Source organism: Mangifera indica, chromosome 19 (genome assembly GCF_011075055.1).
Source record: "Mangifera indica cultivar Alphonso chromosome 19, CATAS_Mindica_2.1, whole genome shotgun sequence".
Lineage (NCBI taxonomy): Eukaryota > Viridiplantae > Streptophyta > Magnoliopsida > Sapindales > Anacardiaceae > Mangifera > Mangifera indica.
In genome coordinates, this window is record NC_058155.1 from 9,487,669 (window position 1) to 9,503,853 (window position 16,185).

The window sequence follows — 16,185 nt, forward strand, 5'->3', positions numbered from 1 at the left end:
GCGGGGGACTCTAAGAAAAGGGAATTAAAGAAATTAACCTAATCAATAGGGGCTAGGTGTTATAAACAGCCCGAACGATATTGTCTGCTTTGGGCTTAAGGCTCTCACGGTTTTGTTTCTCTTATGAAAACGCGTTATTCAAGTTAAGGGCTTCTGACCTCTGTTTATATACACGCTCAGTGGACAGAACAAGAACGATATGGGACTTCAGGTCACAACACACCTTCCCATCGCTATCGTGCTAATAACGTGTTATAAACAGTTTGAACGATATTGTTCGTTTTGGGTTTTAGGCCCTCACGGTTTTATTTCTCTTATGAAAATACGTCATTCAAGTTAAAGGCTTCTGACTCATGCCTATATACACGCTCAGTGGACAGAACGGGAGCGATGTGGGATTTCAGATCACAACACTAGGAAAATTGTCTCATAAGTTAAAAGATTAAGTAAAAATGTCTTATTTAGCTATAATAACCAAAATACCTACATATATAAATAAAAAGTTTTTTATATCTTTACCTATATTTTTCCAAAATTCACTGTTAAAATTCAAAAGAAATCCTGAGGCTTCCCATAGGTTAAGCAGTCATTCAACTTATTCAAATTTTTTTTGATATTTTTTGTATTTTTCAATGACAAAAATAATAAAAAATGTTAGTACATCATCCCTCCTCTTATTTGAATCATTCCATTATTAGGATTATTTTGATTTGATGAAAATTTTGAGCGTTAAATTTTTAGAATTTCAATTTTGAATAATACATAAAATATATTGGCATTTCCTTGTTTTGAATGAATTTTTTTTAGGGTTATTGTCTTATAAGATGTATAGATTTGATTTTTATTGAAATTAGAGGCTAAAATGATGATATTTGGTTAAAAAATGGATTAGTTTGGCTGAAGATCCACCCCAAGGGACCATAGAATTCCCTGTGGCGAATGAAATCTTCTCTGGGTGGGAACGACACCAGATGGGGGCGGGGATGCGATTTTTGAAACAATAAGGACCTAGGGGAAAGTGTATTTTGAACAGTGACCCCAGGGGGTTGGAACTCGAAAGAATTTGCCCCGGGGGGGGGGGGGGGGGGGGGGGGGGGGAGGGTGGTTGCCGGCGCGGGGGGAATCAATAATGTTTTCTTAATTCTGTAGTGTTTTTTATTCTTACAACTGTAGTGTCTTTTGTATCTTTCTCACTGCTAAGCGCTTCCAAAGTCATTGCACAGCTTGGCTGTGTGACACATTAGTGCCTTGAAATTGCAAAGTCACCTCCAACATGATAGTTGAAGTGCATATTGTATCATATATTAAAAAAAATTAATTTATCATATTATGTATCAAATATCATATAGTATCATATAATACAAATTTTGAAAAAATAAAATAAAAAAATTATAATTGACATTTCATCATGTTAAAAAAATATCACAAATTAAATTTTTTCATATAAACCTCTATTACATCATCATTTTAAAAAAATTGTATCAGTTTATATTTAAAATATGTATTATATCATATAATATATTTGTTATATCATATTGATTCGATATATCTTATAATATATATTATTTTACTTATATATCATATTATAAAATATATATTATATATTTTAATTTATAATACATATTATATATTAGAAAATATTGATAATTATGTGCTCTAACCCAGAAAGTTGTCGGCTACGCCTCCGCACTCTCTCTCTCTCTCTCTCTCTCTCTCTCTCTCTCTCTATATATATATATATATATATATATATAATCACTTATCTTAAACTCTAAACAAAAATATTATAACAATAATCTATTTTTTAAAATACCCTATTGATAAACTCATACAGAAAGAAAAAAGTAATCTTTCTCTTTTTTCTTAATATTTTTTTTTCTTAACCCTTTAATAAGGAAATGAATCTCTACAATATAAAAAAATTCTTCAATAAATAAAACACTTGTAATTGAACAATAAAACCTATGAAAAAGAACCATTATAAAATATTTAACTTAAACACAAAGGAGAGAGACAAAAATTGTCAAATTTCTTTAGAGAATTCACATATAAAATATAATATTGTTGTACTCTATCTTTTATTATTTACATTACCTTGTTTAGTATGTCAATAATAAAAAATTATGATAATTTTCTATTATAAATGCTGACGTGACAAATAATATGGGGGTTAATTTAATTATCATCTTCATCATAGGTATTAAAAAATTATCAATGTAATCTTGATTTTATTCTAATTATATTATTATTTATTAATTTGTTGAAATAAAAATAAATTATTTTTAATTAATATAAAAAATTTAAAAATAATTATATTAAAAATATTTAAATAAAATAATTTACTAGTATTTTTTATTACCTCTAATCAAATACAATAATTATTTGTATTTATCAAATTTTATCAAATATAATAATAATAATTTATATATAATAATTTTTTAAATACTCTATTTTTAAAATAACCTTCTTATTTTTATAATAAATATCATTTAGACCGATGACCCCCTAATATTGTTGGCTCTGTTACTGTTTTGTTGTTATTTAAATATCAGAAGATAAATACACTACAACTTGATATAATAAGTCGTTTGTCAAAAAGTTTGATTAACAGAAAATGTCATATTGTCAATTTAACAATCCCGATATTTTCAAATCCTCTCATATGTTTAATTATAGCTTAATACAGAATCACTTGAAAAATTTTTAAAAACTTAATTATTTATATTTATTATTGAAGTTAAAAATTAAAAATTTATTATCTTTAATATAAAAATTAATAATTCTTTCTTACATAAGATTTAGAAAATAACCATTTCTCAGTTTTTTTGGTCACCGGCCCTGATTTCTCTCTCTCTTTCGGTATTTTTACTAATTATTTTTGTCTTTGTCTGCAAGTTTCTTTGACGGTTGCCATAGTTTAGGTTCTTGAACACTTAAAAGGATGTTTGGTTTGGATAATATTTTATTATCAAAATAGAAAGATTATTTTGAAGATAAATTACTTAAAAGATTATTGAGTATAAATGATTACTATATTTGATAAAATTTGATAGGTATAAATAATTATTGTATTTGGTTGAAGGTAATAAAAAATTACTAATAAATTATTTTACTTAAATCCCCTTGAATATAATTATTTTTAAATATTTTTATATTATTTGTCATATTAATTAAAAATAAATTTATTTTTGTCTCAAAAAATTAATAAATATTAATATAATTATAATAAAATCAAGATTAGCTTGGTAATATTTAAATACCTAAGGTGAATATGGTAATCACATTACCATCTATATTACCTGTCATGTCATATTGGTAATAGAAAATTACTGTAATATTTTATTACTGACAAACCAAACAAAAAAATAAAAGATAGATTATCAAGGTAATCTTTAAAAATCATTACCAAACGGCGCCTCAATTACTTTGAAAAATGGTATTAAAATATATACAATTATTAATTTCATTTTCTTAGCATATTATATATTATAATATATTACTGAATCATATTATAAACATGTCCTGTTGAATTTTCACACCTAAGAAGATTGTGTCAAATTAGTAGTATATGTCTATATTCTCATTTTTGTTGTAAATATAATTAAACAAATATGAAAAGATAAAGAAATTAAGGAAGAATTAAGAGAAAAGAGAGAGTGTTTGTATATGCATGGGATCAGATGAAGAGATGTGTGTGTATAATTGAAAAGGGAATAGGTTTATACAGCCAAATTTTATTAACTCATGGCCAATAAAAATGTTCCACCTCTCAATTTTCATAAGCCCCCTCATCCTTTCTATTAAATCATTCTCCCCAAAATTTCTAACTTGACTGCATGTGGTGGAAAATCCACCAGATATGTAGCAATTTTCACATATATGGTAAAAACATTCTCAAGTTGGCCTCAATAATTGGTGACGGAAAACTTCAGCCGGCATTAAAAGTTGTTCGATCCCACAGATTAGGGAAAATGTCAGAAAGTAGGCCAAAAGCTCTGGTAAAACTCAAAGTCATATTTTTTCACTTTTAAAACCCTAAATAATCATGTATAAAATAATTTCAATTAAAAATGTAAGTTAAAATTAATTTTGTTCAACCTTATATTGAGAGATACCGGTATATATCCTGTCTTCTACTAAAAGCCTCACTAGAAGTTATTTCACCACTAACAAACAGAATTCAACTCACAGCATGGCAGAGATGGAATCAGCTAGTAATCCCAGCACCGCCATGATAAGAGCTCTTCTCATCCCAAACGTTATCCTATTATCTATTGGCAACTGCGGCATCCCACTAGTTTTGCGTCTTTACTTCATCCATGGAGGCAAACGAATTTGGTTCTCAGGCTGGCTTGCAACCGGCGGTTGGCCGGTTATTGTCCTCCCCATCACCATAGGTTACTTCTATCGCCGCGGCAACCCATCATCACCCACCAACTTCTTCTTCATGAAAACTCCAATATTCATTGCCTCAGCGGTCATCGGGGTACTCACTGGCTTCGACTGCTATCTCTACGCTTACGGCATGGCTCGGCTTCCTGTTTCTACCACTACTTTGATTACAGCTTCCCATTTGGCTTTCACTGCGGCTTTTGCTTATCTTTTGGTCAAACAAAAGTTCACCTCTGATTCAATAAACGCTATATTTCTGTTGACTTTAGGAACTGGTATATTGGCTCTACATACGAGCAGTGATCGGCCGACTGGTGAATCAAATAGGGAGTATGTATTAGGGTTTGTTATGACAATCGCCGCGGCGGCTTTGTACGGATTTGTATTGCCGCTTGTGGAGTTGACGTACAAGAAGGCGAAACAAGAGATAACCTATGCTCTGGTATTGGAGATTCAGGTAGTGATGTGTTTGTTTGCTACTGCCGTATGTACTGTGGGGATGCTGGTCAATAATGACTTCAAGGTAATTTGTCTTTCCTCTTTTGCCTTCATCTTCTTTGCATGGCCAAAGGACTACTTTCCACCCAGAGTATGTTATTTCCCATTTCCCTGATAATTTTGAAAATATTATTTATCTACATATGATCAATTAAATTTAATAAAATTTTAACTCCTAAAAATTTAATCTTATTTTTTATCTTAAAAGTTTAAAAACTAATATTTTATCCTCTAAACCAAATTTAAAAAGATCATATTTCCCTCTTAGAGTTTAATTTCAAAATCCATTTATTTTTTTTTGGTGTCATTATCGGTCGTCTTTCATTCTTGACGATTTCTTTTCCTCTGATTGCCCGTCTCAACTCCACCCTAATCCATTTGACACTAAGAGATATTGTCTAGAAAGAAAAATCGTCTTTTCAGACGACGATGTCTTTCGGTGTCGGATGGATTGTGATGGAGTTGAGACGAGTCATTGAAGGAAGAAAAATAATCAGGAGAGAAAAACGACCGATGATAGCTTTAGAGAAAGTGAACAGATTTTGAAACTAAACCTTAAAAGGGCAATGTGATTTTTTTAAATTTGGTTTATGAAAAAAAAATTAATTTTTTAAATTTAGGAGAGAGAAAATAAAATTATATTTATATTTATTTTTAATATTAAATATAAAACAATAATTTCATCTTTAAAATTAATAAAATTAAATAATCATAAATAGAATTTTCAAAATTAAGAAAATAAACTTTAATAATTCTGCATAGTATGAGGGGAATGTAGTCCTTCGGCCTCTTCGCATCTATGGTTTAGCTCATCTTCTATATCGGCCTTTTTTTAGGCCTTCTTCTACTTTTGTGCCACGTGCAGCTTACCCACATGTCAAATGCTGACCAAAGAATTACAGTTTTATTATAAATTAATTATTAATCAAAGAAATTAAGCACTTTGGCAAAACATGTTTCTGCCTGAGTCTAATCCAAGAGATCTTTTTTATATTTTAAATGAAAATTTTAGCCGAATCCACAAACTACGATCAAAGGCACCATGACGAAGCTCTTGGTCTACTTATACCATGGTTGTGAGGTTGATTTAAGATTTAAATTCGTTTAAGCTTAAACTGGCTGAATTTAATTGAAATTGAGCTCAAATTGTTTTTAAAAATTTTTGCATTTCTTTTATTTTAAAAGAGTTAAACTCAATTTGATATTAAAATTTTATTATTTTAATATATATTGATCAAAGTAATTTTATTTTAATTTATTCATATTAAAATTTTTAAGTTTATAAATTTGATAAGTCAAATAGCTTGAAAGCTAGAGTTTAAATTTGAAAATATTTATCTCTCTGACTTTAAACTCGTTTGAATCAAACTTAAACTTAACTTAAATACAGTTTTAAGTTAATTATTAAACTCTATTAAATTATATTATTCAAACTTAAATTTGGTGTGATTGATTTACTTCCGAAAAGATAATTGAATTTGAATTTAAATCAGTTCCTCATCACTAAAAATAAATATATATATAAAACTGAAAGGAAATGTAACTAAACCATACTATTATCTCATCTAATCTCATTAAATCCGCATGATATTATTAAAATTAATAAATAATTATTAAGAGAATGTAATGTCGTCGCTTTGGCCGAGTGGTTAAGGCGTGTATCTGCTAAATACATGGGGTTTCACCGTGGGAGTTAGAATCTCTCTGGTGACGATATTTATTAAATTTTTATGCAAATTTAATTTCATTTTCGCTTACGGATTCAAGATATTTGATTTACTTTTACAGGTCATTGGCAGAGAAGCCAGAGAGTTCGAGCTGGGTGAAACAAGGTATTATATGCTGGTAGCGGGAAGTGCATTAATCTGTCAATGCTTTTTCTTAGGAGCCATTGGTGTGGTTTTTTGTGGGTCGTCTCTCTTATGTGCTACAATCATCGCCGTTCTACTTCCGGTAACAGAAATTCTGGCAGTCATTTTCTACCCAGAAAAGTTTCAAGCAGAAAAGGGTATTTCTGCTGCACTTTCCCTCTGGGGCTTTGCTTCATACTTTTATGGGGAAATAAAACAAGCCAGAAAAGAAAAGCAGACGCCTCGAAGAGAGATGCTTCCACTTTCTAACACTTGATATGAACACGAACCCTTTACTGTAAGTTGTATTATCTCTTCGGTATGCCAATATTATTTACTTTATGTCTTCTCTTTAACTCAAAAGCGAGGGACTTTAAGAAAAGGGAAGTTCAACAAATTAACCTAAACAATAGGGTCTAAAAAACTTGTCCGAAAAGCTAAATGATTAAGTAAAAATGTCTTATTTAGATATAATAACCAAAATACCCTTATACATAAATAAAAAAATTTTTATATCTCTATCTATTTTTTTTCCAAAATTCACTGTTAAAATTCAAAAGAAATCCTATGGCTCTCATGGGTTGAGTGGCCATTCAACTTATTCAAAATTTTTTTCGATATTTTCCGTATTTTTCAATGACAAAAATGATAAAAAAAATTAGTACATTATCTCTACTTTTGTTTGAATCATTCTATTATTAGAATTACTCTAATTTGATGAAAATTTTGAACATTTAATTTTTAGAGTTTTAATTTTGAATAATACATAAAATATATTGATATTTGCTTATTTTGATTAAATTTTTTGATAATTATTGTTTTATAGAATATATAGATTCGATTTTTATTAAAATTGGAGGTTCAAATGCAATATTTGGTTAAAAAAAAAAAAAGATTAGTTTGGACGAAGATCCACCCTGAGGGACGATAGAATTTCCTGTGGTGAATAAAATCTCCTCTGGGTTAGAACGGCGCCAGGTGGGAGGGGGGATGCGAACTTGCGGGGTTGGGGGCGGGGTGGGTTGTGTGTGGTGGTTGGGGGGAAATCAAGATGTTTTCTTAATTCTGTAGTGTGTTTTATTCTTACAGACTGTGGTGTCTTATGTATCTTTCTCACTACTAATTAAGCACTTGCAAAGCCATTGCACAACTTGGCTGTGTGACACATTAGTGCCTCCAGATTGCAAAGCCACCTCCAATAGGATAGTTGAATTATGTATTGTATCATATATTAAAAAAATTAATTTATCATATTATGTATTAAATATTATATCGTATCATATAATATAATTTTTTAAAACATAAAATATCAATAAAATAATAAAAAATATAATTGATATTTTATCATATTAAAAAAATATCACAAATTAAAATTTTTTATATATATCTTTACTACACATCATTTTAAAAAAATTGTATCAATTTATATTAAAAATATATATTATATCGAATTAATTTGATATATCTTATTATATATATTATTTTATTTATATATCATATTATATCTCATCATAAAATATATATTATATATTTTAATTTATAATACATATTGTATATTAGAAAATATTGGTAATTATTGCACTAACCCATAAAGTTGTCGGCTACACCTCCCCTCTCTCTCTTTTATATATATATATATATATATATATATATATATATATATATATAAAAGATGAGATCTTATATCATAACCAATATCTTATTACATATTTAGTAAGGATATTATATTTTTTATGTTTTTTTAAACCGTATATATATAATCATTTATCTTAAACTATAAACAAAAATATCAATATAATAATTTATTTTTTTTAAATACCCTATTGATAAACTCATACAGAAAAAAATAATAATTTCTCTATTTTTTCTTAACCCTTTAGTAAGGAAAAAGTTCTCTATAATATAAAAAAATTCTTCAATAGAAAAAATATCTGTAATTGAACAATAAAATTTATGATATAAAGTCATTATAAAATATTCAACTTAGACATAAAGGAGGGAGAGACGAAAATTGTCAAATTTCTTTAAGGAATTCATATATAAAATATAATATTATTGTGATTTCATGTTATTAGATTGTTTAATATTATAATTTTATATTGTTGTATTATTTAATGTTGTTATGGTATTGTTTAATATTGTATTGATGGTTAAAAATACGAAAATTTAATTCTAGATAAAAACCAGATGAAAAATAGTTAGCAAAAAGTTAGGGGTTGGCGTCATTGCAACAAACCTGTTCTTTGTCTGATTTTTATCCAGAACTAATTTTTTGTATTTTTTAACTATCAATACAACATTAAACAATACTATAACATGAAATCATAATATTAAATAATATAAACAACATGAAATAACAACAAAATTATATTTTAGATAAAGTCATAAACATGAATCTATTTTACATTATTTGATTTTTAATTGTTAAAAAAAAAACATAAAACATAAGTGTTTGAATAAAGAATGACTTGAATTTGAATAATTTTATTATGAAATCTTTGTAAGAAATGTGAATTATCTAAAAAAATTTGATAATTTTTATTGTTTTTTCTCTTGTGTTTATATGAATTTTTTATAATAGCTAGCGATTCTTTTTTTTAAATTTTTTGTACAAGATTTATTGTTCAATTATACGTGCTTGTTTTAATTATTTTTTAAAGTTATAAAGATTTTTTTTTTTTGATGGATGATGAAAAAGAGAGAATACCTCTCTATAAGAATAATGTTGACTAGGATATTTTAGAAAAAAAAAATTATTACGATATATTTATTAAATAAATGAGTTATATAATATATATGTATATACTATTATAAAAATTTAAAATATTCCTATTTAGTATTGTTGGCCTTTGTTTTGTTGTTATTTAAATATCGGAAGATAGCTGGTGCAACACTACAACTTGATATGACAAGTCGTTTGTCAAGAAGTTTGATTGACAGCAAATATCATATTGTTTATTTAACAATCCTGATATTTTCGAATGCTCTTGTGTGTTTAATTGTAGCTTAATACAGAATTACTTGATAAATTTAAAAAACTTAATTATTTATATTTACTGTTAAAGTTAAAATAAAAAATATTTACAAAATTAAAAATCTATTATTTTTTAATAATAAATTCAATAATTTTTTCTCACATAAAATTTTAAAAATAACTATTTCTCCCCATAATTTTTTTTGGTCACCAACCCTGATTTCTCTCTTTCTCCATATGTTTTTTTTAACCATCCTTGTCTTTGCCCGTAGGTTTCTTCAGCAGCCGTCCTAGTTTGATTTCTTGAACACGATTGTTTTGAAAAATGAACTTAAAAAATACACCATTATTAATTTCATTTTCTTAGTATATTATATATTATATATATAAATACATTACTGGATCATATTATAAATATGTCCTTGTTGAATTTCCACACTTAAATATCTAGAAGATTGTGTCATATTATTTGAAAAATATGATAATGGACTGCCGGAAAATCAAGCTTTGATCAAAATTATTAAACTCAAGAAGAAGACAAATGAAGGACATTATTTTACCATAAACTTTTGACAAATTTATTTCTCTATTAATGATGTTTCATAAAGATCGGAAATCTCCAATTAAGCTTCGACGGAGGACTGTCGCTTGCTTGTTAAGTTGACCTCTTTGTCGGTGGTGGAGCCTCAGCCTCGGCCTTAGACATTTAATAATTTTGTGATGGATATCAAGTCAGATTAACTATTTCCAAAGTTGGCCAATCTCTTATGTTTTTGTCCACGACGATGAATACATAGACTAAATGTTCCCACCACTCAAGTTAACTTCATAGGAAAATCCAAGAGTGGATGACATTTTGCGTGTGAAAGGTTGACCTAAAAACAAAATTTTTATTTTTAATTAGTATAAATAATATTTTCAAATCAAATTTTATTTAAAAAATTAATGGCTCCAAAATAAAATAATAATTTTATTTAATTATTAATATAAAAAATAATTTTTTATCATATTCAAATATTTTAAACATAATAATTTAATCTTAAAAAAAGTTTAAAAACTCACAAACTAATTTATGCAATCTTTTCAAATCTCATATATTTTGAAATTATTATATGACTTTAATAGTTATCATATGACATTTATACTTATAATTTGATATATTTTGTTTATTTTTTAAGTATAATTATCATTTTAAAAATTTTTGAAGAGCAAACGGATAGTTGAAATTTTCAAAAGACTTCTAAACTTTTTTCTAAATTTCTAATAACCCCTAAAAATTTAAAAAGACCCCCTAACTTTTTTTAAATTTCTAATTTTATATATAATGGAAATAATAAAATTATATATATATAATTTATATATACAAATGATATGATATCGAATAATTTTAAATTAAATAATATATTATTTATATATAAAAAATAAATATATAAAATATTATTTGAGAAAGTGACCGTGAAACCAATTTGGCGGTAGGTTTCTTTCTCAACAAACGTTTCTGTCCATTAATTCTGACTTTAAATGATTTTCAAGAATAATTTCCAAATGTCTGAAAAAAATAAAAAAAATAGAACATAATTTTACGAAAGTACAAATTGATGCAAATACTTTTTTCAGGATGTCCATTGAGGCGGCTATCAAATAGGGATCCTTCGATCATGTGGGTACAACGATGTGATGAACGGTTGGATGATGACGAAAAAAGGTTGAAAGAAAAAATTTGTCAGTGACATTTGGGACAACTACTAGGTGGGGTAATTACGTAGAGCATAGCACCGAGTTCACATATGGTACAGAAAATATCAAACAATAAGATCTTTTAATCTGCAATTTGTCAGTGAAAACGACCTAAGCCACACTTTAATAGGAGCTGACTTATTTTGGATCATGCGTAGCTCAGGTTCGGTTTAGATTTGTCAAATTTACTCAATCACATATGCGTAATTGGTTCATGTTTATTGCTTCAAACTCGTCTGAACTAAATTCATTTCAAGTTTAAATAAACTTGTTTTGAATCTAACTTTATCTTTAAATAGAATTAGAAATGATATCATTTTAAGTAAGTTATGCTTGCTAAGCATGACTCTAATTTAGGTTTAGACTCAGGTTTATTTCTAGTTTTACTTTCTAGTTCATACTTGGGTTTATGTTTATTATCTCAGATTTATGTTCAAACTCATTCAAGTTAAACTTATTTCGAGTTTGAATAAACTCGCTTTGAATTTAATTCTAATAAAAAATTTTAAAGACTCAAAGTGGAAGAATATTAATTAAAATAGGTGTAAAAATTATTGACTAAACCTTTTTAGACAAACTTTAAATAAATTTATCTTTTTAAGCAAATTTATTTTTTATTCCAATAATACTCTTCTTTGCTAATTATCTCTTTATTCAATATGATTTTTCGTTGGTAACATTTTCTTTTGAGCATATTTCTACATCATCATATTGATAATAAATTTGGTAATTTATGAATCAAACATTCATAAATTTATTTAAAAATAGACTAATTTTTTGATGTGATTGTTAATATGTACAGAGCAAAACAAAAAAATACACATAAATGCGAATAGTGCAAGTGCAAAAAGTGAGTGTGAATGTGAAAAATACAAAAAATGCGTGTATAAAGAGTACTTGTAAGTGTAAAAGTGCGTGCGAATACAAAAACTCTAAACGCACTTTCTTGCACTCATGTTTTAATAATATAAATATTATATATTGTATTATATTAAAATATGAGTGTGCACTCTCGTGCACTCATCTTATATATGTGTGTGTGTGAAGTGTATTCACATTTGCACACTTTTTGCATTAGCATTTTATGTATTTATGTTCATTTCTTTATTCCAATTTGTACTTATCAATAATCACACTAACAAATTAATATGTTTCTAAATAAGTTTACGAATGTTTAATTCATAAGTTACCAAACTTATTATCAATATGATAATTTTAGAATATGCTCAAAATAAAAGGTTACTGATGAAAAATCATACTGAAAAAATATATTGAATAAAAAGTAATTAACAAAGAAAGATATTATTGAAATAAAAAGTAAATTTACTTAAAATAATAAATTCATTCAAAGCTTATCAGTAATTTTTCTTTCTATTTTAATTAATATCTACAAAGTAGGCAAAAGATCTTCAAAATATATATATTTATTACAGCCAAACTTATCCATTTTGTGTCCTAGCTCTGATTAGTCAAGATAATTCCTACCTTTCAATCGATGACAATCGGAGGTGGGAGGGGGCCAATGCCCGGCTATCTACAAACTCTTTATAATTTTTAATATTTTATTTAAAAAAATCACGCTACAAGAATATAAAGAGTTATCTATTACAAAATATTTGAAAAAACAGGTTTACGTATATATATATTTTAAAAAGCCACTTATAGTTTGGTTTGTTTGGAAACCATTTAAATCACGGTAGAAAGCAAATCATTTTTTTGTAAGAAGGTTTAACTCAAATCCAACCCTAATCAAACTAAATCAAACAAACCATTTTTAAATTAGTAGTATTTGTCTATATTCTTAAGTGGGCCTCAATGATTGGCGACGGAAAACTTCGCGTGGGCAGGCATTAAAAGTTCTTTGACCCCACAGATTAGGAAAAATTTAAGAAAGAAATATGCCAAAAGCCTTGAGTGGGAAACCCAAAGCCATACATTTTTATTTTCAATACCCTAAATATTCATATATGTAGTGATTTTAATTAAAAATCTCAGTTAAGATTAATCTTGTAACCTTATTTTGAGAGATACCGATAGATATCCTGTCTTCTACTAAAAGCCTTACTAGAAGTTATTTCACCATTAACATACAGAATTCAACTCACAGCATGGCAGAGATTGAACCCAGCACCGCCATGAAAAGAGCTCTTCTCATCCTAAACGTTATCCTCTTATCTATTGGCAACTGCGGCGGCCCACTAGTTATGCGTCTTTACTTCATCCATGGAGGCAAACGAATTTGGTTCTCAAGCTGGCTTGAAACCGGCGGTTGGCCGGTTATTATCCTCCCCATCACCATAGGTTACTTCTATCGCCGCCGCAACCCGTCATCACCCACCAACTTCTTCTTCATGAAAACTCCCATATTCATTGCCTCAGCGGTCATCGGCGTACTCACTGGCTTCGACGACTATCTCTACGCTTACGGCGTGGCTCGGCTTCCTGTTTCTACCTCTGCTTTGATTATAGCTTCCCAGTTGGCTTTCACTGCGGCTTTTGCTTATCTTTTGGTCAAACAAAAGTTCAACTCTTATTCAATAAACGCTATATTTCTGTTGACTATAGGACCTGGTATATTGGCTCTACATACAAGCAGTGATCGGCCGGCTGGTGAATCAAATAGGGAGTATGTATTAGGGTTTGTTATGACAATCGCGGCTGCGGCTTTGTACGGATTTATATTGCCGCTTGTGGAGTTGACGTACAAGAAGGCGAAACAAGAGATAACCTATGCTCTGGTATTGGAGATTCAGATGGTGATGTGTTTGTTTGCTACAGCCGTATGCACTGTGGGGATGCTGATCAATAATGACTTCAAGGTAATTTGTCTTTTCTCTTTTGCCTTCATCTTCTTCTCCGAATCTATAGTTCAGCTCATCTTCTATATCTGTCAATTTTTCAGACCTTATTCTACTTTTGTGCCACGTGCTACTTACCCACATGTCAAATGCTGACCAAAGAATTACAATTTTATTATAAATTAATTATTAATCAAAGAAATTAAGCACTTTGGCAAAGTATGATTCTGCCCGAGTCTAATCTAAGAGATCTTTTTTGTATTTTAAATCAAAATTTGTCAGCCGAATCGACAAACTACAACCAAAAGCATCATGACGAAGCTCTTGATCTGCCTATACAATAGATGTGAGGTTGATTTAAGATTTGAGTTTGTTTAAGCTTAAATTGGCTTGATATAAGTGAAACCAAGCTTGAGTTCATCAACTTCACTTTAAAAATGTTTGAATTCGATTTAATTGAAAAAAATCAAGTTCAATTCAATATTAAAACAATATTTTTTTATACGTATATATTTTAATTAAAATAACTTTGTTTTAGTTGATTCATATTAAAATTTTTAAGTTTAATGAGCCAAATAGCTCGAAAGCTAAAATTTGAATTTGAAAATATTTAATTCTCAAACTTTGAGTTTGTTTGAGTCAAACTTAAATTCAAGTTAAATCTAGTCTTAAATTAATCACTAAACTCTAAAATTTTTTTATTTAGTGTAATTGATTTAGTTTCAAAAAATCAACTGAATTCGAATTCGAAGGGGTTCATCACCATTAAAAAATAAATAAAAGGGAAAGAAAATATAAATATGCTATACAATTCTCTCATCTAGTCTCATTAAAGCCGCACGTTTATTACCTAATATTATTAAAACTAATAAATTTAAAATATTAAAATCGAATGTCGTCGCTTTGGCCGAGTGGTTAAGGCATGTGCCTGCAGCCCTGCTAAGTACATGGGGTTTCCCTGCAAGAGTCCGAATCTCTCAGGCGACGATATTTTTTAAAATTTTGCATGCAAATTTAAATTCATTTTCACTTACAGATTCAAGATATTTGATTTATTTTTACAGGTCATTGGAAGAGAAGCCAGAGAGTTCGAACTGGGCGAAACAAGGTATTATGTGCTAGTAGTGGGAACTGCATTAATCTTGCAATGCTTTTTCTTAGGAGCCATTGGTGTGATTTTTTGTGGGTCGTCTTTGTTATCCGCTATAATCATCGCCGTTCTACTTCCGGTAATAGAAATTCTGGCAGTCATTTTCTACCAAGAAAAGTTTCAAGCAGAAAAGGGCATTTCTCTTGCACTTTCCCTCTGGGGCTTTGCTTCATACTTTTATGGGGAAATAAAACACACCAGAAAGGAAAAACCAACGCCTCAAACAGAGATGCTTCCAGTTTCTAACACTTGATATGAACATGAACCCATTACTGTAAGTTGTATTATCTCCTTGGCATGCCAATATTTTTTACTTTAATAACTCAAAAGCGAGGGACTTTAAGAAAATAATAACAATAATAAAACTAGAACCCTTTCTGTTCATTCCTTTCTCTAGTCTGTGCTTTTCTTTTATGCTCACTGAAACATATCAACTTCCTCTTTAGATACGCGCATGCAGAGTGTTTAATCTTGCCGTGTTTGGTTCAGTGCTTAATCAAATGCGGGTGGGGATGGATTTGAACTTTTGTTAATTGATGTGGAGCAAATTGAATAATATATATCGGCGGCACGCAATCATGAGTTAATTTTTGGTTTAAATCCAAGAGATGTCAACCGTGAGAGGCTTATTATGATGTGGATGACGAAGATGTTGATTGTATTAACGGATTTTCTCATCATTTAAGAGAATGTGTTTCAATTTAAATGATAAGTACCTCTAAATTAAGACTATGATGTTTAATTGTCACAAAATAATGTAAAAGACAACAACAATTTATAAAGGGT

General features: G+C 28.6%; 2 protein-coding genes across 5 annotated transcripts; both read left to right on the forward strand.

Annotated features, from left to right (window-relative positions):
- Positions 1-3,858: 3,858 nt before the first annotated feature.
- On the forward strand, positions 3,859-7,082 carry LOC123202699 (purine permease 1-like). 2 transcript variants are annotated; one of them, XM_044618735.1, is made up of 3 exons: positions 3,859-3,998; positions 4,192-4,915; positions 6,679-7,082. In XM_044618735.1, the coding sequence occupies exons 2-3, from the start codon at positions 4,193-4,195 to the stop codon at positions 7,015-7,017; spliced, it is 1,062 nt and encodes a 353-aa protein (XP_044474670.1). In that variant the 5' UTR covers positions 3,859-3,998; position 4,192; the 3' UTR covers positions 7,018-7,082. The 2 variants fall into 2 exon arrangements, with proteins under 2 accessions (XP_044474670.1, XP_044474669.1); XM_044618734.1 differs by lacking the exon at positions 3,859-3,998 and having other exon boundaries at positions 4,019-4,915.
- LOC123202700 (purine permease 1-like) lies at positions 4,192-16,134 on the forward strand. 3 transcript variants are annotated; one of them, XM_044618737.1, is made up of 4 exons: positions 4,192-4,219; positions 13,575-14,270; positions 15,314-15,673; positions 15,846-16,134. In XM_044618737.1, the coding sequence occupies exons 1-3, from the start codon at positions 4,193-4,195 to the stop codon at positions 15,650-15,652; spliced, it is 1,062 nt and encodes a 353-aa protein (XP_044474672.1). In that variant the 5' UTR covers position 4,192; the 3' UTR covers positions 15,653-15,673; positions 15,846-16,134. The 3 variants fall into 3 exon arrangements, with proteins under 3 accessions (XP_044474672.1, XP_044474673.1, XP_044474671.1); XM_044618738.1 differs by having other exon boundaries at positions 15,889-16,134; XM_044618736.1 differs by lacking the exon at positions 15,846-16,134 and having other exon boundaries at positions 15,314-15,786.
- The last annotated feature ends 51 nt before the right edge of the window (positions 16,135-16,185 follow it).